This window comes from Tachypleus tridentatus, chromosome 13 (genome assembly GCF_004210375.1).
Source record: "Tachypleus tridentatus isolate NWPU-2018 chromosome 13, ASM421037v1, whole genome shotgun sequence".
In the NCBI taxonomy this organism is placed as follows: Eukaryota; Metazoa; Arthropoda; class Merostomata; order Xiphosura; family Limulidae; genus Tachypleus; species Tachypleus tridentatus.
This window is the reverse complement of record NC_134837.1, coordinates 63,295,385-63,315,515: the sequence shown is the minus strand read 5'-3', so window position 1 is coordinate 63,315,515 and position 20,131 is coordinate 63,295,385. Positions and strand designations below refer to the sequence as shown.

The 20,131-nt window shown below is 32.8% G+C and overlaps 1 protein-coding gene across 4 annotated transcripts in view; it reads left to right on the top strand.

The window, feature by feature from the left end:
* The window catches only part of LOC143240779 (protein sidekick-like), an 83,245-nt gene extending 64,118 nt beyond the window's left edge, over nucleotides 1–19,127 (top strand). For 3 of the 4 annotated variants that reach the window (XM_076483818.1, XM_076483817.1, XM_076483819.1), the window contains exons 25-36: nucleotides 1,846–1,916; nucleotides 2,469–2,724; nucleotides 5,193–5,308; nucleotides 5,663–5,849; nucleotides 6,221–6,358; nucleotides 8,182–8,337; nucleotides 12,937–13,062; nucleotides 14,127–14,300; nucleotides 14,594–14,737; nucleotides 16,623–16,764; nucleotides 16,881–16,995; nucleotides 17,675–19,127. In XM_076483818.1, the coding sequence (XP_076339933.1) occupies nucleotides 1,846–1,916; nucleotides 2,469–2,724; nucleotides 5,193–5,308; nucleotides 5,663–5,849; nucleotides 6,221–6,358; nucleotides 8,182–8,337; nucleotides 12,937–13,062; nucleotides 14,127–14,300; nucleotides 14,594–14,737; nucleotides 16,623–16,764; nucleotides 16,881–16,995; nucleotides 17,675–17,911 (1,862 nt within the window). In that variant the 3' untranslated portion in view covers nucleotides 17,912–19,127. Of the gene's footprint in view, nucleotides 1–1,845; nucleotides 1,917–2,468; nucleotides 2,725–5,192; nucleotides 5,309–5,662; nucleotides 5,850–6,220; nucleotides 6,359–8,181; nucleotides 8,338–12,936; nucleotides 13,063–14,126; nucleotides 14,301–14,593; nucleotides 14,738–16,622; nucleotides 16,765–16,880; nucleotides 16,996–17,674 lie in introns of those variants that run through there. The other variant, XR_013021955.1, reaches the window with a different exon arrangement.
* Nucleotides 19,128–20,131: the final 1,004 nt, after the last annotated feature.

Here is a 20,131-nt window from a genome sequence, read left to right as displayed (position 1 = left end):
TTGTGATGTTCTATCTGTTAAGAAATTTGAAATCCATTTAACTATCGTGGGATTTATTTGCAGGTGATTTAGTTTGCATTTGATGGCATTGTGCCATACGCTGTCGAATGCTTTTTTGACATCTAGGAATACCCCGATGGTTACTTGATTGTTGTTGAAAGCTTTATAGATTGATTCGGTGAGTCGTGTGAGGTGATCTGTTGTTTGCCTATTTTTCCTGGAGGCATTTTGAGATTCTGGTAGGATGTTATTCGATTCACAAAAATGGAGGAGACGGTTGGAGATAATTCTCTCCATCAGTTTGCCAAGGCAGCTTAACAGACTGATGGGGTGGAAATTATCTGGATTGGTTCTGTTGGTTTGTTTCTTTGGGATCGTGGTTATGATGGCTTTTTTTCCAAGTGTCTGGGTAAAATCCAGTCGCTAGTGAAATGTTCATGATGTTTGTGAGGTGTTGTAACAGGAGAGTAGAGCTATTTTTCAGAATAATGTTTGGTATTTGGTCATGTCCGGGGGAAGTATTCTTCAAGTTCTTGATATTAATTTTTAGTTTGGTTATGGTTACTTTTCTATTGATTGAACTTGAGTATGCTTCTAGTGTCTCACCAGGGAATCGTGGTAAGAATGAAGCTTGGTTTGTATTTATGAACTTGTTGACATGATGTTGGTGTTGTGTGTCAAAGTCTACTGAGTTTAGGTCGCTAAAGGAGGATTTGTAGTAGTCAGCTAGTAGGTCGGCTTTCTCTACGTCCGTCCTTGCGATTTTATTGTTTTGTGTGATATGTTGTAGCATGTGATTTGTGTTTTTGTCTGAAGCAATACTCTTGAATTTTTCCAAAATTCTTTTGGATTCTTCTTGGTTTTTTCTAAGTTTTTACAGAAGTTTTGCCAATTAGTTTCTTTCGCTTTTTTAATTTCTTGTTTAATTTTTGTATTAGTTCTATTGATTTCTGTTTTAATGTGTGGATCACGTGTAACATAGTGTGTTCGTCTTAATTGTCTGCATTTTATTATTAGTGCGTGAATTTGTTAGAGTCCATTGAATAAGTGATTGCTTTCTTCTTGTTTTAGGATTTGTTTTCACATTTCTCAAGTGTTTTATATACTTATACTAGAGTCAAAAGTAGTTGTAAGATTTTCCCATAAAATTAACTAAATATTAAAGTTTTAAAAGTTTACTTTTGTTGGTATTTGAATACTGCTTGGAAGACAGTCTTCAAACATTATCATATACCTGTAAAAATTTTATTAATTTCATATCTGTAAATGTGGAGAAGTACTCCAAATATGAAAAAAAAAATTATTAAGCTACTTTTCAAAAATAAGGCTATCTGTGTCCAAGTGCACTAAGTTGTTGGTTAGAAAGTTCTGTTGAATGTGTATTTTGCTTTCCACCAGCTTTGGATTATAAAAGTTATAATAAATCCCACTATTTGTTTCTAGGAACTTGACAAATTCCTTGTGGTAGCAAATGCTGCTGACAGCTTTCTCTCTGACCAGACTTGGTAGTTCAAAGTTATGGATGGCTAAGGGTCTCTAACCTGGTCATCAGTCTAGGTGCATGTATTGGTGAAAATACCCCATACTATCTATAAAAAAAAATTGAGATTTAAGTATAACCTTTTATTACTTACTATGCATTCTCTGCATTTTAAATTGTTCTTCTATAAATCAAATCCTCATTTCATTTCCCAGTACAGCTTAAACTCCATCACTTGACCTAATATAGTAACATCTAATATGTTTTTAGTGACTTCTGACCAGGAAGGTAGATTAACTTCACAATCATTGTACTGAACCAAACCATAAGATTATTTTCATAATATGTTTTATTGATGCTATTAGCTCCTTTTGATGCTCCTACATCTGTGAAGGTCACACCGTACACACAAACTTCAGTTCTAGTTGAATGGAAAGTAAGTTTGTTTTTGTATTATAAGTATATCTGTTCACATGCTAGGAAGTATTATTTTGTTTATTTATACAAGTTAATGTTGTTATATTGCCTTTAGCAAATATATGTAATTATTTATAGCAAGATTATTTTATTGCTATGCATACAGTAGTGTTACTGCATTGTTATCCTATTAAATTTTATAAAAATGTCTAGAGCTTTCATCAGATAAGCCTTTCACCATTTCACTGTTCTAGTCAGTGATTAAAAAAATATACACAATAATGCATAATGATATTTAATGTTGTCCTAATTAGTGATTAATAATGTATATAATAATTTATATCTTTTTTTTACTGTTGTCAGCTTAGTTTTATTGTTTTACCCTGAGAAGTGAAACCAGTAAGAACTGAAACTTATTTAACATTCTTTAGTTTTTTTCTGTTTCATTTTATGAATATGTACAAAACTAGTCCTTTGGAAAACCTATATCTGCTTTTTACACTTAAGTTTAGATTTTGCAACATTTGGCATTTTGAAATTATTTTTTTATAAACATTTTCTTTCACCCTAGGCACTTCAAGATACTTCATGGGGTGGGGATATCCAAAATGGTGGTTACAAAATTCAGTACTGCCAAGCCTCGGATCAAAATTCTGCTTCTGACAGCATTAGTTGCCCCATAGAAACAAGTTATGGCATTAATGAAACTTCTGTTTCCCTTGAAAATCTAGAGAGAGATACAATATACAAGATAAAAATTTACACCTTTAACAGTCAAGGGGAAGGACCGTCTAGTCGACCTGTTTCTGTTTATGTTGGAGAGGCAGGTAGGACTGTTGACTATTAATGTCTTTGCCATTTACTTTGAAAGAAAATACAAGATAATAATTAACTTTAAAAAAAAATACTTTTAGCATCATGATGCATTCCTTATTAGTTAAATTGTAATTTAATTAGTTACTCTCTGAAATCATCAGAGAGAACTAATTTTTAACCAAATTATGTTAATATATTACTAGTTAAAAAGCTGGAAGAAAATGTTATCAAATGCTTGGCACGTCCTTTACCTTATCTTAGCATATCAAAATAATTATTAGATTTATTTCAAATCATACCGATTTCTTTATTTTAATAAATTAGAAAATACAGTGATAGAAGTAGTTAGAATTTGATGCAGGAAAAAAAGTATTGTAATAGTATGCCATTTTGTAGATAATTTAGGGTTTTTGTCTTTATAACATTAAAAGTAATTCAGTTCAGGGAAGTGCTCCCCTTCCCCCACCCCATGAGGTTAATTCTACCTTGATTTTCAGAATCAATCATTTTTATCTTTAATTAATTCTTTGTCACATTAAAATAAATGTCTTTATTCATATTTATTTCCTCATGCAAAATGTCTTTATTTTATTTCAGATTTAATCATTTGTTTTACTTATTATTTGTAAATTATTATGACTCTATGAATGTTCAGTCATTCAGTATTGTCCCCAAGTAGCACAGTGGTACATTCTGCAGGCTTACAACATTAGAAATCAGGGTTTGGTACCTGTGTTGAGCAGAGCAAAGGTAGCCCATTGAGTAGCTTTGAGCATAATTACAAACAAACAAAAAAACATTCATTGTTATTTTTCATTATTAGTATGTTAACTTTATTTTGTTTTAAAATAATTTTTCTTAACCTTTAGAAGGCCTGGCATGGCCAGGTGGGGTAAGGTGTTTGACTCATAACCTGAAAGTCGCAGGTTCAAACCCCCATCACACAAAACATGCTCAACCTTTCAGCTGTGGTGGTGTTATAATGTAATGGTCAATCCCACTATTCGTTGGAAAAAGAGTAGCCCAAGAGTTGGCAGTGGGTGGTGATGAGTAGCTGCCTTCCCTCTAGTCTTATACTACTAAATTAGGGGCAGCTAGCACAGATAACCCTGGAATAGCTTTGTGCAAAATTCAAAACAAACTAAAACATTTATAGAGACACTCATGCAGACATCAAACTCCACTCACCTCTAACGGCAACAAAACATTCAGTATTGATAAATAAATAATGCGAGTGTAGTTCTTTCTTACCATATTTATGCATGTTTGTTTACTTGTTTTGTCATCATAAGTACAATTTCACTCCATTTGCAGAAGTACAAGTTAAACTGAATTTTATTAATCCAAATTTTCTCAGCAAAACCAAACACTATGAACAAGCTGACTGGTGTGCAGTTTTAGTCGAAACATGAAAAACTGCTAATTTAACATAACGAAACAAATAATGGATTCCCTCTGCCAGTCCTCAGTGTTATTTTAAAGGGTTAACACTCCTACGAAAAGTGGGGCCTAATAGGCCCCAGAGCAACTTGAAAGGTTATTAATATTAGGCTAATAATTTTGTATTTAAATGAAATTGTCATTTAAATCCATTAATGAATGGATTAACGAGATTCCCACTGTCTCTATCTACTATCTAGCAAAACCACAGCCAGGGGAACGGGCTTGGAGAAATCAGGACTAGAAACGTCTTTTCATAGGAGTGTTAAGCAAAAAAGATTTCAAAGAAAGTACACGACTCGAGACAATGTGCCAGGATCATCTCAGTTGATTGTTTGTTGTTACTTTGTTTTTTTTTATTTCGAGCAAAGCTAAACGAGGGCTATTTGCGCTAGCCATCTCTAATTTAGCAGCCTATCATGGCCAGGTGGTTAAGGTACTCAACTCATAATGTGAGAGTTGCAGGTTTGAATCCCTATCACACCAAACATGCTCATTCTTTCAGCCAAAGGAGCATTATAATGTGATAGTCAGTTGCACTATTCATTGGTAAAAGAGTAGCCCAAGAGTTGGCAGTGGGTGGTGATGACTAGGGATAGCTAGTGCAGATAGCCCTAGTGTAGCTTTGTGCAAAATTCAAAACAAACCGAACCAAATATTAGTTTTATACACTGTCTCACTCTTGTCTCTCTGCGTGAGAAATCACCATCACATCTGCAACGATCTCTTTCAAACTCTACCTAAACACTTCCAAGTCCTGAGAGTATCTTTCTAATATTCCTATTAAAATCTGGGATTTTAATTTTCTTGCTCAGTCTACATTCATTCTGGAAGAATGAAGATGCATTTACTGAAGTGCTTGGATAATCAGGTTTCTTGTTTTATGTTGTTTTGTTTTGTTTTTCCTACATTATTTCTTGGTGGAGAAAGTTTGTATACTGTTTATTACATAAAAGTATTATAATATTTAGTTGAAAGTCATTGTATTATAGTACTAGTAAATGAAGAGATGAGAACTGGAGTTTTCTTTGTAAAATAGTTCCGACAGGAAGTCCAAGCCACGTGCAGTCTATGGTCATCAGTTCAACAGAAATAGAAGTTTCTTGGAAAGCTCCCAACAAAAGTAAACAGAATGGTGATTTACTCGGTTACAAGGTGGATAACAGTTTTGATTAGTTTGAATATCGTAATCTGTTATTTTATCATCCACATAACTATGAAGCTAAATACTTTGATGTTAGAGATCCTTTTTATAATTGTTTGTCCATGCTTCCAATGAATTTTAATTTTATGCTAAATAATCTATGTGCCATATTTGTTTCCAGTACTTTTCTATTACCTAATTACAAATTAGGTAAACATAATAAGTGATTCGTAATTAAACTTACGAATTAAGCTATCAATTGAAATACAATACAGTTTTCATTGATCTAGTATCACAGAATTGAATCTGTTAAAGTTTTCACATGCCCTTTTGTTTCATATATGCTTACCTATTTCATTATGTAGATATCATACAGAGAGAAAAAACAATCAGTCCAGGAGGGACACATAGAGGTTTTGCCATCATCAACTAATCAGCTTTTTATCTCTGAACTGAAAAAGTATACCCAGTATGTCATTCAGGTTCTGGCTTTTAACCCAGCTGGTGATGGACCTTGGTCAAAACCTATCACTGTTAGAACTAAGGAAGATGGTGATTTCTGTTTTCATGGTTTGGCCTGTTTGTACAGTAGCAATGAGAGCTTGATAGGTTTATAGAAAGAGTATCTTTGGTTCAGAATATAAACTTTAGGTTGCTTCTTTATGATCTTGAATTCATTTTTAATATTGTTTTTTTTATACAATATATAATCTTAATAATCATGATCATATTATCAACAAGTACTTTTTAAATATAAGATATGATAGAAGAAAAAACATGGAGCACTGTATGTTTCACATTATTTAATAAGGACTAATAATAAATTAATTTTGTGAATAATCTTCAGTTTAGTTTTAGCCATGCATGAAAAAAAAAATTTTCTTTTGATTGATGTGTAAACCTTGTGACATTTTTGTTCACAGTGCCTGGACCCCCTGGTCAGCTTATATTTTCGGACATCACTATGAACTCTCTCAATCTCAGTTGGTCAGAGCCCCAAGAACCTAATGGTAAAATATGTGGCTATTTAGTCACGTATGAAACTGTCACATCTAATAAACGTAAGTCAGGAGCTACTTCTTAATTCACAGTAAAAGTATTTATTGAATATGTATGATTTGATTCTGTGGACCCATTGAAATATGTTATTAGATTTTATTTAGACCTGTTAATGGAATTTGTTTAACTTGAAACATGTGGTGTTTTGGTTGTCATCTGCTTACTACAGTTACAAGCAATATTCATATATGGTACTTTTTCAAAAATTTTAGTACATACTAGAGGGTTTGTTTTTGAATTTTATGCAAAGCTACATAAGTGCCATCTGCACTAGCCTTCCCTAATTTACCAGTGTAGGACTAGAAGGAAGGCAACTAATCATCACCACCCACTGCCAACTGGGCTACTCTTTCACCAATAAATAGTGGGATTGGTTAGCATGTTTGGTATGATGGAGATTTGAACCCATGACCCTTGGGTTACAAGTCAAGTGCCTTAACCACCTGGTTATGCTGAGCCCATACTAGAGGAATTTACACATGTTGATAAAAAGGTTGAGGAAGAAATAACAAAACAACACTTTATACTCTAAATAATTATAAAAGTAACTTTTCAATTAAATCAACATTTCACCTTTGTAGCTTCTTTTATGTTAATAATACAATATTTTTATCAAGATGTGATTGGTTTGGTGAATACTAGAAACTTTGGGGATATTTTAAGGAATTTTCAAAGCTTCACAAAACATAAGTTAACATGTCTACCACAACTGAATGTGTCCCACTGAGCACTATTTTACTTTTGTGGTTTGTTGATATAATTTTTGGGATACAAAGGTCAATTTTTTATGCATACATACTCTGTTATATTAGATGTTCATGAAACTGTTGTTAGCTGATGATGCTAAATTCTACATCATACTGTAGCATCCATTATAATACACAAAATATGACAAACATTTTTAGAGAAAAATTTGTTTTTAATTCCTGTGGCATTTACATTCAGTTTCCAGCTGCACATTGAACTATCAGGACAATGTTACCTAATGTGGGCAGTACCACCCCTAGTGAGCGTTTTTAAACTTCATGGAAGCAGTAAACTTTGAAGAGGCAGCTGGGGGTAGGATAGAAAAGTTTTAACAGTTTCAAAGTTACATTTTTAATAATTGACTATTATTATTATTATTACCTTACAGTTTCTATTTTAGCAAAAACATTTTAATAGTCTAAAAATTTCTTAGAAAGGGACATGAGTGCTTATTGTCTGCTGATGGGGGCAATGTCGTGAAAAAGTTTGGGAAACTGTTGAAAAACTACAAAAATATTTGAGCTGCACATTAAAATATCCACTGCCTTGCAACCTGTAAAAAATTTCTACTTTACCACTACAATGTGCTTAGGCTCTTATTTTGCAATTTATCCAAACTAGTCTTAACTGAAAAACATAGTAACTCTTACACTTTTTTTTGAATAAAATTCATAGTATTGGTGATGAAAAAATTAAATTATTTACAACTGTTTTTGGTAATGCTTGAGTAGTATTTAGTCCTGAGAATCAATCTAAATTAAGAAACCAAGCTATATAAAAGCTTTTTTGGTTTCATTAAACTGACAGAAACAAAGATTATTGTTGTACAATATAAGGAAATACAATCAGAAGGTCTGACAATAAAGAAACATTATGAGAAGCAGGTTTTACTGTAAAGGAATACGGTGAGAAGTAGGCATTATAATAAAGAAATTCAGTGGAAAGCAGGCCTTACAATATAAAGAAACAATGAGAAGCAGATGTTATAGCAACAAAACAATGAAAAGAACGTTGTACAATATAAAGAAATATAATGATAAGCAGATCTTCTCTGTTGCATCTTCATTCTATATTTCAGAGGAGTACAGCAAAAAAGTTAAACAGAAAGTGGATAAAACCTCCATGTTTATCAGTGGACTTAGAGAGATGACTCGGTATTTATTCCAAGTGAAAGCTGAGACCATTAAATATGGGCCAGAGACTGTTGGTAAAGTGACCACAGGTCCTCAGCAAGGTAAGCACACTCGTGTCTCAATGTAAGGGAGTACTTGATCATATTTAAACTTCACATAGTACATTTTAAATTTCTGAATGTTTTTTATTTCTGTTTTCATGTTTTTCCTCCAATTTTATAAATATATTCTCTTATTTCAGTCTTTCCTTCATATTCCTCTTTCTTTTACCCTTCTTCTCATCTTAGTTTGTCTTTTTTTCATTCAATGTTTCTCTTCTTTTTGTTTGTTTTGATGTTTTATTTTTGGGTGTTTTTTTCACTTTGCTTCTTCTTATATTCTGTCCCTGTCTCTTCTTTTTTTACAGTATTTCTCTCAACACCTGTGCTTTATCAGTTATGTTTCTTCTACGTGTTTCCTTCTTACTTTATCGTATCTTCCACTGCATAATTTTTACCTCCGACTGTGGTAATAATTATACAATTTCACTTTATATCATCAGAAGAGGAATTTTTTTATTATACTTGAAGGATGTTTTTATGGTATGTTCTGTTATACATTTTTTAAGAGTTCTGTGGCTCAAACGTGATTTTGTATTATTCATAGTTAACTTTAACAATCTGTTATTCAGTTAAATGGAGAGGACTCTGTATTATTTACTTCTGAAACAGGCTTAACTCCTCTCACGTAAAAGCTTTCTTAATTATTGTGTGCCCTCTAAGCATTGCTAAAATGAATTTTAGTAATCAGCACACCAGTTTTACACCATTTCTGAACATGTACATATCATGTTGCTCCACTAGTAGCAATGCGCCACCTATAACAAAATAGCTAACTCCCTCTGCTATTCCTGCTCAGTCCTCACTATTTCGATTGACATGACACAGTTTAATTTTTCCAAGTGTGACTACAGTTGCTGTTTTGTTACTGTTTCCAATGAAGTTTATTCAACAATTTCTAATATTTGTGTTTGGTTTCCTCACTTTCCACAAATTTGCATTTGAAATTTTCTCCTTCTCAAATGTCAAATATTTTAACATGAATTTGAGGTTTCCTGTGGCAGATGATATTGCTGCAACAGGACACAAGGTGGACTTCAACTGCTGGTTTGGTTTGCAGCACCTTGCTGGCATTTTCTTCTTTTAAATGTGACACTGTTTCTAAGGAAGAAGACATTCACTGAATTACAATTTTTTTTTAAGTATCTTTCCCCACTTCTTGGCTATCACGTCTTTCAGTTGCACGAGACTTGTTCTTTTCATTTCTTTCTCTAGTTTCAAGTTCTCCCAGGACATTTGTGGTAAGTTTTCAAAATGTACACTTAACATCAGGTTGTTATATCTGTGATAGGCCCTTTTGACATAGAATACTTATGTATTTCACATCATCAGTGCTCAGGCTGTGGCAAGTTAGATATTTAAATGTACTTTATTATCTATGTTACTTTAACTGGATGTTAGATATCGATTCTTATCTTGTAATTATGGTAAATTTAACTGTTTATGCACACCTGTTGATTATACTTGTTTTCTTAGTTTGTTATTAATAAGTACTTTCCTTAGGTATGTTTTGTGTGTTTGTTATGCATCTTAACTACTTGTAACATCTAATTTATTGCTCAGTTTGTGTAATTTTTCTCATCATTGTTAGTTATGTGACTTCATTCAGTTTCCTTTGTCATCTAGGTTATTTTCAAGGTATGTTAAATTAGTTATTTCTTATTCAGATGTTATTTTGGTAATTTTCATCAATTTGCTCATTTGTTATTATGCATTTTATGGACGAGTTACATTTAAATGTTTTCGTCCTTGTTCTGTTTTTAAAGTTAGTTTCTACCTTTCATGTCATTTCTATTATTAACAAATAATTCTTTGTTCTATTTTAATATTTTTTTCGTCACTGTTAAGTATGTACCACCTCTTCCTAATTTTAGTTAGTATAGTTAGTATAAATCTATGTCCTAGTTGTCTAAGTTACTTTCTCTGTGTAGCACTTTAGATATTGCTTATTATTGTGTTTTCTCTGTAATTTCTGTCAGTTGGTATTTGCATTATATTTACATTCTTTGTGCATTAAAAAACATTTTATTACTTTGTCCATTTCTTTTTCAGTCCTTTGTTTACTGGGTGTATTTTCACAGTTGGTACACTACATACCATAACTACTAGTAATATCTATTCATTGTTCTATCTGATTTTTTTATGAGTGTTGTGCCATCCCTTCTCAAGTTTTGTATTGTTACTTCACTGAAATGCTCGTTTCTTTCTCATTCATAGGGCTGAGCTTAATGTTGACTCTTATTTCTACATTCATGATCTTAGACAGCTCTGTGTGTTTTGTTTGGGAGTTCAGCCATTTAACTCTTAAGTCTTTCTTCCTTCTCTGATTTGACTGGCTTGTGCTTGCTTCTTCCCATTCACAGTCCACACTTTTCTGCTCCTACAAATTGGTTTACTTACGACAAGGAGGAAGTCTGTTCTGACCCCCTCTCAATACCTATTCATATGATGTGGGGTCTTCATTGCTACCTTAGTTAGGCTCAGCCTTCTCCTTTTGGTCTTTGGAGTGAGCAGCTCACACATCCCTCACCTTTCTTATGGTTTATTGTATCCTATTTCTATGGGAATGTGGACTTTCTTGGAAGTTCTCAATCCCATAAGGTGGAATTATATGCATTCCCTTCAGTAAACACTCCTTTTTTAATGGAACTTTTCCTTGGATCCATTACTTGCTGATTGAACAAAGTCCAGAACACAATGATAGTTCTACTTATTTTGCCTTGACCAGATTTACATTTGTCCCCATACTCCACTTAGGCTGAGATTCTAACCTTGTCTCCCAGGGGATTTCTGGTCTATGGGCAATCAAAGTCTTTCTCCATGTCACATTTCTCAAGCCTGAGGTTTATTGAGCCTTATTCTCCTTCCTTCCTCTCCTACAAAGATTGGTGGTTATGGTACACTCTCACCTTTCCACTGTGGTCAGTTATATCACTGATTCCTGGTCTCTGTGCTTGCAGATTGTGGGTCTTTTTTTCTGAGCCCACCATCATCACATTGTAGTTTTCACTTATTTTTTTTCTAGCTCATTTAATCTGGTGATGAATTTATTATCTTCCAGCAAGATTCTTATCACAAAGTGGTACCTCTTTCCACAAATGTTGCCACTCTCTTTCTTCACATATGGTTTTATCTTGTCCATTGTCTTAGCCAACAAGGGTGAATAAAGCAGAAGGAGATTTCTGCCCATCCCTACTGATCCTTTGATTCCTTAATTGGGTTCAATCTTCTTTTCTGGAAAGGGAAACGCAGTTACAATTGTACTATTTCCTGTGTAACATTCCTCCAGACTACCTACTGCCTTTTTACCCCCTATTTTCTTCTAGTGGAACAGTGGGAGTCCTTACCACTCTCAGTTTCCAAATGCTGGGGTGGTGGACCATGGAGGCTTCTCACTGAGTGGATAAAGGAGCATAAGTATAGTAACATACAATTACACTCAGGACAGTCTTCTTTCAATAAAACCAATGATTGAATAATAATTTGTGCCAGCCTGTGTGTGATCCTCTTTGTGATTCTTGATTCAGAATAACAATGCTCTGTTCCTATGGTTGTTTGCAGTAGACATCTTTATTCTTATTAATTCTGGTTGCAGAAAATTTCTTTCCTTCTTTAAAAGTTGGGTTTGAGAGACTTCATCTGCCCCATAATACTGGGAATGGGATGTCCATGCTCTGTTTCTACTGCTGGGTAAATGATGCTTGGCCTCCTTGTAATTATGGATACAGGATGTTTCTGTGCTGCATTTATGGTTGAGTGAGTTTGATTGTGCCAACAATACCAGTTACAACTTTCCATGTTCTTGCAACTGAGTCAAGACACCATAATGTCAGGTTTGGTACTTCTTGCTCCCATAGTTGTTTTGGGAATTTGTCCAGTCATGGCCGTTTCTTGCTTCTTCTTTATAATTCTTGATGTACAGCATTCCGTTTACTTATGGTCGAGGTTGTTCAATAACACATGCCCAAGCGACTTGTTGTTATTACTTTTTTTCTTCTTCTGTGTTGCTACATCTTGCATCTCCTTAACATTCTTACAATTGTGCCACTGCCATCTTTCTTGCACAATTTGTGTTTCTTTCCTCATTCCTTGGCAAAGAGTGTACCTGTTCCAGAAGTAGTGCTGTACTCCACAAGTGTGCTTCATTTTAATAATTGAGCATTCATTCATTCTGAACCATTGCTTTCTGCTCAATTTCTTCTTTGAGTGCCTACAATAGCCCTCCATTTTGAAATGTGGGATTCTAGATTTTTGGTGAGACGAGGCAAGTCCATTTAGGAAATTATCATTTTCTTATGCTGAAAGTGTATTTCCAATAGATACTTACCTCCTCTCTCACACTTCCTACCTTTCTTCCCCACTAAAACGTGTTTTTATTTCTAGTACCTTCCAATTCTCAAGAATGAGGATCCGATGGGAATAATGGTGCAACACTATTGGTGGAGAGTAGTCACATGATGTGGGATATAGACTGGTGTTCTGATTGCCAAAAATTTAGCAGTGTGATTGAGATAGTCTTTCTGTAAAGGAAAGTAAGTACCTATCAGAAATACACTTTCAGTGTAAGACAATATTACCTTTTGTTGGATCTTTTTTTTTCAGGTTCTCCCCATCCTCCACATGATCTTATACTTTCTAACACAGGAACATCTGTTGTCTTAGAATGGAAGAATGGTTTACCGGGTAATGCACCAATATCTGGATATATAATTCAAGCTAGACAAAAAGGTTTGTTTTCAGTTTTAAAACAATTGCATTTAGATTGTACATCTTAAATTTTAACATTGTCAAAGTATTAAATTCCTATGAAACAAAAATGTTTTCACAAGATAATGTAGTTGTCATCTTCGGTAATCAATATGGCCACTTTAAGTCTTAGTTATTTTAATCTTTACAACAACTGATATTCGATCACCATGTCTTACCATGGATAAGATAGTTTTGTAACATAGATAAAAGCCTTTCTGGTAAAATGAGATTAAAGTTCTTATTTTAACTAAAATTAACCAAATATGTTTAGTTATATTAGTGATGTTTTTATTTGTATGTATGTGTGTGTATGTATTTCAAGTATACCATATTCATAGTCAAGTAAATTGAGCTTATTTTAGTAATTAAGTTACTCTTTTGAATATTAAATTTATACTCATAAACTAATCTTAAACATATACTGAACCTTCCCCCCCATAAAAAAAACAAAAAACAAATAGTATATATTGTTACTTGCATAATGTAACCTATTATATTTATTACATTGTTCAAACTGATGTTTTATCAACAATCATTTATCTCTCACTTGTTGCCTGAAGTTAGCCAAAGGCCAGAGCATTAATATGCAACATCTAATAAAATGAGAGAAAAGCTTCATTGTTTTTAATTTTTTGTGGAGGTTATTGTGTATTTAAAATTTAGTTTATTTTGTTAATATAATTTTAATTCATTTATATCAGACAGAAATGTCTAAAAAGAATTTTTTGTAAATAATTTAGACAACTGAAACCGACACATTTAACCCTATTGCTGTGGGTCAAAGTTTCAGTGCACAGGATTCTAACTTTAAACTAGTTAAAAAAGAAAAATTATCTTAGAGAATGTTACGTCTTTCCTTTGTACAAGTTCAAATAATTATTAAAAGGAGGACAGAAGTAATTCCACAAATACTGTGTATTGGTTCTTGCATAATATAAAAACATATTAGTGTGTCTTCAGTCTTCATCCTGTTACTGACAATGTTGCAGCACACCACATGTAAACCAACTTTATTTAGGTTATTAATTAGTATATTTTTATAGATGCAGAACATTTTGATTGGCAGACTGTTGTGGTTCTAAAAAATAAAGAACAAAGTTCCTACACTCTCAGCTATCAAAACCTGATTCCTTCTGCTCAGTACCAGCTTCGAGTACTAGCACAAAATGACTTTGGTATCAGTGATCCGGCCATATCAGACCTGTTAATAACACCAGGTACAGAAGGCTAACAAGTTTGTTTTAATCTACAGTTTTTACATAAAGGCACAAACATTACTTTTGTTTCACAAGTTTTAAATATATTTAATTTTAAGTAGTTACTTTAAACATTATTACAATGATCTCAATTTTTAAGGAAGCATTTTAAGTTTCATATTAAATAAAAATAATTTATATATTGTGGTAAGCATATTTTACATTCTTTTTTATCATTATTATTAAATCAAATTAAAAAATTGTGTAACTAAGGTTGAACACAGTACTTATAAATATACTTCTTATGATCTTAGCAAGGTTTTCAGCCGAGGGTCTTGACAGTAGACCATTTTACAGAAAACCTTGGTTTCTGGTGACAGTGGCTTCAACCACCATTATTGTAATTGTACTTGTTATAGCAGTACTTTATGTCAAGAGCAGAAATTATAGTTTTAAAGGTGAGTCTGATAGCATAATTCATTCCTAGAATCTTAAAAAAATGAACAGTAGATTTTTTACAGTGTGCCTATTATTTAATATGTAAATGCAAACTAGAAAATATTATTATTAAAGTTGTTTTACAATAACAAATATGTTACTACATGGATTTTCCCTTTGTGACACCACAGTAAGTTTGTGGATTCAAAATGCAAAAATCCAGGGTTCAATTCCTGTGGTGGACCCAAGAGATATTCCAATATGGCATTGGATTTTAATGCTTAGATAGCAGAATGAGTAGCATTAATCAGGTTGATTATGGAAGAGGACAGACTATAGAGGGTGAAAACATCAGAGAACTATAATTTGTATGATTTATGAGAATGGGACTTTCTTATCAGACATTATTTGCAAGTAAACTTTTAAATGCATCAATATGAACTTTTAACATGTAATTCACAATGAGTGCATGGGCCCAGGTCACAATGCTAAATTTAGACCATGCTGGTCTAGATAGTTCATACTAAATTAGGGTTGTTTTGTTGCATAATAACAGATTTTCTAGCATCCAAAATCATTGGATGAATATTTTTGGCTGCTCACTTTAATGGTGAACCTTTTGTTTTATGGTTTTTCTCTAAAAAATGTATTTTTGTTAACAAAAATTCAGAAGTAAGCTTCATTCACCCCTTTGAGTCTAATCAGATGTTACTAACTGCTAGGATAGGTGTAAAGCAGAAACCTTTCCAGATTAGTATGTTGTATATATCGAGATAATTTATATAATTTTCATTATCTACAATGCACATATTTTTGAAGTACACAGGAAGGATCTTACCATAAAAAACTGTTGATTCCATCTCTACCATTTTTTTTATTTCATGCTGCATTCTTAAAAGTAAGTAGTTACAAGAAAGCCAAATAGCTTTTTAGTAGCAGCAAATGGTATTGGATGACATTTGTTGAAACATGGCTCTTTGAGTGGCCTGTAACAGACATCAACTAAACCTATGGTATATGTGTATACTCACAAGATTCAGCAAAGCACTTTAAATCTTATTTCTCAACATTATACAAAGATCACAAAAATTAATATTCAAGTGGTTTGTAACAACCCGTATCAAATTTGTCAGTTCAAACTAACATTTGGATGTGAGGTACTGTATTTTGCCTTCTTGGTTTAGAAAGGTAAACTTTCTACCAAAAGTTTACAATTTTTTTAAATATATGTTGTTGTAGACTTTTACTTCAGGGTAAATTAATCTTGTACAGTGTTGGCTTTCTTTCCTGTGCTAGTTAAACGTTCTTAAAAATACATCCAACTTTGATAGTTTTAGACAATACTCACAGATACTATTACTTTTTGTGTACATAATATATCATATTCTGGCAACCAAAAAAACTTTTAAGTAGCATTTCTGAAAATTCTGAAGGTGAATGTCTTATTCACTTATCCATTTCTGAATTGTTACTGTTGTTGTAATTATGATTTTACTGTGTTCAAACAGTCCTGCAGCTCTGCCAAGTCAAATATTCGATTTTCACTTCATAAGTTGTCTTCTTTTCAAACATCTAGATATTTGAGATGTTATTCTTACCTATAGGTAACCAGCAACTAAAAATATCACACTCACTATTTGGACATAAGATGGTTGCAAGGACCTTTTTTTTATATATTTCTAATAAGTAGTGACTTTGACCTAACAGTTGACCCCATTCATCTACAAAATTGTATTTCTGTACATAGAGTTTCCTTAAGTTTAATTTAAACAGCTAAAATAGGCAGCAATTTAATAAATAGTTTATTGCAAATAAAATGCTCTGCCTTATTTAAGATTATTTGGAAAAATTTCATTAAGTTATGATTAATTATATTTGTATTTTCATGTTGAATTTGACCCACAGGAGATATTATGGGCTCTTTACCAGAGAGTCAAGGTAGTATAGATGATGGGGAATTTGCTACTTTTGAACTACAACAGTCACAGCATGGGACTCTCCATAAAAAGCCACTTGCAGGAAAAGGAAATGTTATTGTCGTTGCCAAGTAAGTTTCTAAATCATGTTCTTTAAAATACGAGTTTGATAAGAAATTTTTGACAATAAACAAAGGATACTAAAAGATTATGCTTCCAAAGCAAAGTAACCTTTATTGTTTCATAGATCACCTCCAAGACCTAGCCCTGCTGGGATTAGATATTCAGATGAAGATGACAGAATTGATGAAAATAGCAGTCTCACAGAAAAACCAGTAGATGTTAGCTACTCTGATTCACAGGTAGTAATTTAAGATTACTTGCAAGCAGGTAGAACCTAGTCCTAAGGATGGGGAGGGAGATATTTTTTTAATACATGATTGGATGAAATCCAAGAATTAAACTACAAACTTGTTTTAATGTGGAAATGGTTAATGTTAATCCTTTTCATCCAAAAAAATGAGGTGCTGTACAATAAAGATATGTGCAGAAGTCAATCACATTGAGGAAGATTGCTTACTATAAGTACAAATTTACTTTAGTAATCTGCATAAAATGTAGTAAAAATCAGATGTATTATAAGGTAGATCAAGTTTATCTTCATGTGAAGAATAAAAATACTCTCGATCATCATAAAGTTTTCATATTGCACATCAACATTTTCTTTCAGTATTCCACACCTGTGTACATTAAGGTTAAAAAAATATTCATTATTCATATTTTCATAAAAGAATATCTCTACTTTGGAAGACCAACACTGAATCTAAGTATCAGTAGTGCGAGATTCCTTTTACTTGTATAACTAATTTAGAAAGTAAGCAAATAAACTTCACTATTAAACTGCATTCTTTTTATGAATACAAGACTGGACAATTTTAAAATGTTCATGAAATCATGTCTTTAGTCTCATAATTTAAACTATATATTCAACTCAATATTATGTGGGTGTACTGTTTTGTAAGAATTACTCTTCATCTACAGGCAACTGGTAGTGATTCAGAAGGTGAGCCAACTCCTCACTCATTTGTTAACCACTATATTGATGTTAATAATGTCTCCTACTTGTCCTGGAAGCGACAGAAACCAGTCAGACCACCCAGTATTACAGAAAGCGAGTCAGAAGGGAATGCAGTTGTCAGTCTCAATGGTGGCCAGGTGCTAATGAACAACTCTGCACGATCACGAGCACCACTTCTAGGCCTGTCCTCATTTATTTAGTTTTCTATGAACCTGAACTGAAGTAAAGAGCAATAACCTGTGTGACTGAGGTTAACTGAAGTGTTACCATCCTACTCTGGACTGACAGGAAAACACAACAAACATTTAGCTGTGAATTTATGAGTAAAATTGATAGGTTTATTAATTCGTATACAGGAACACAAGTTTATGGTAAATTATCTATTTTCTTAGCAAAACAAGATTTTGCCAAATAAGTGTAACTGTGCAATTATTTTAAACATGTGTACTTATTGTGATCTTCTAGTGTACCAACATTTCATGTAGTCCTAATCATACTTCAATCCTCAAGATTTCCTTTATAAGTTCCATACAAAGTTGATTCTGTTTTTGATGTCTAACTGAGGCTATTCTCTGATTTAAACATTATTCAAGCTATACTTACAATCAGATTATTTAAATGGGATAATGGTCACAATCTTCAATTATTCTTTTAACATTTACTAGAAGCATGGAACAGTAAGTTGGAATTTATAAATTTCATAAGTAGGACCAATAATAAGTTTCAACCACTGAAGCTACCTTACTCAAGCTTTATCTTTAAAAAATAGTCATAAAGATAATGTTCTATACTTTCACTCTTTACTCCATTTTAATAAATCATTATCCGATTTTATGACAATTTGTATGAAGATATGTCACTACCGAGCTCTTTTAAAGTGTTGTAAACTATTGGTACTTCTGAATGAAATAGAAGTACTTAATGGATATTTAGTCATCCTATTTATTTACATTGTATAAAGTTTCCATTTCTAGTTATTAGTAGTTTATTACACTATGTACCTGTCAGGTACTTAGAATAACTTAAAAAGCAATCTATGAAATCTACAGCAAAGAGTTTGTTTGTCCAACCTTTATTTGATATTTATTAGTACAATGTCATTTATTAGAATTTATCACTTGAAACTGGTAAATATCACCTTTTAACCAGTCCATCTTCAAACATTGTTATACACTTGTTCACTGTAAAATTAGAAAGTTTTATGTTTTAATGATTAAGCAGTGTGTGTTCAATGAACTCCAGGTAAGATGGATGTTTGCATGTTACTATAGTTATAGTGTTTAGTAAAGTAAATAGAAAGTTAAAGAAACATTCCTTGAAAAAGTATATTCACATATGGCATGTGTACAGAATGGTGTCATTATATTTCCTGCTGTCCCAATAGGAACTGTTAACTATATATAAATTTCCTGTCCTTAATAATAACTGTGTGTGTTGTTATTATTAACTCTTTCAACTCACGAAAGATCATAATAATTATATCCATACCTACAAAGAAATGTAGCTCTAATGACTTGGTGGGCACTTATTCCAAAGCCACCAACTGGTTGAGTGATGTATACAACAATACAACAAAAAAGTAACCAAGTAAAAGACTTGTTCATACCAACAAAACTGTAAGCCAAAGATGAACCAGTACTTTTGTTTTTGTAAAGTATAAACCACTTAAACATGAAGTTAGCAGAGTGGCTATCACTCGTCAGTCAGTTTTCAGTAAAATTATTTATGCTCATGCATGTGGTACTTAAAAGATAAAACCAACAAATCAAGGAGGTTTTAACAATTTCTAAGGCATCAATAACACATCTAGTAACAGGATTGTGGCTTGCAAAAACCATAAGAAACTGTGTTTACAATTCCAACCTCTGGCTGGCCTCCCTAGTTTATAACAACTGAAGACACAAGTTAATATTGATAACTATATTCCACAAAGACAAAAGCAATTTTGACTTACAACTAACTCTTGTAAGAGTTACTTTCAATTCTCAGATCCTTCAAAACTTGCTTAAATGCTGAGCTGCTTATCATTAGATCAGCCATAGTGTTAGAACGTGGGATCAGACTTCAACATGGGCACATTAGCCAAGCTACTTTTGACCAGTTGATGACTGTCCAATAAGCATGCATCTTGACATCAGCCCTGCAACACAGCTTCCACTGCAAAATGTTGTGTGTAAAGCACACCATTCTCCCTTGCATACTTTCCATAACCCACCTATTGTACAAAGATGGCTTCACAGACCTTGATAACCAGTTTGACCTGTATGTCTTTGTATGTAACAGCATGAATATGCATTACATTCTCGAGCCATTTAAAGTACGGAATTATTGAGAGAATACGTTGTGGAAGTGACTTGGTTTTTTGTTGTGTATTTTTTTCCAGATGAAGATTCTTCTTGTCTATACTACATACTGTGGCA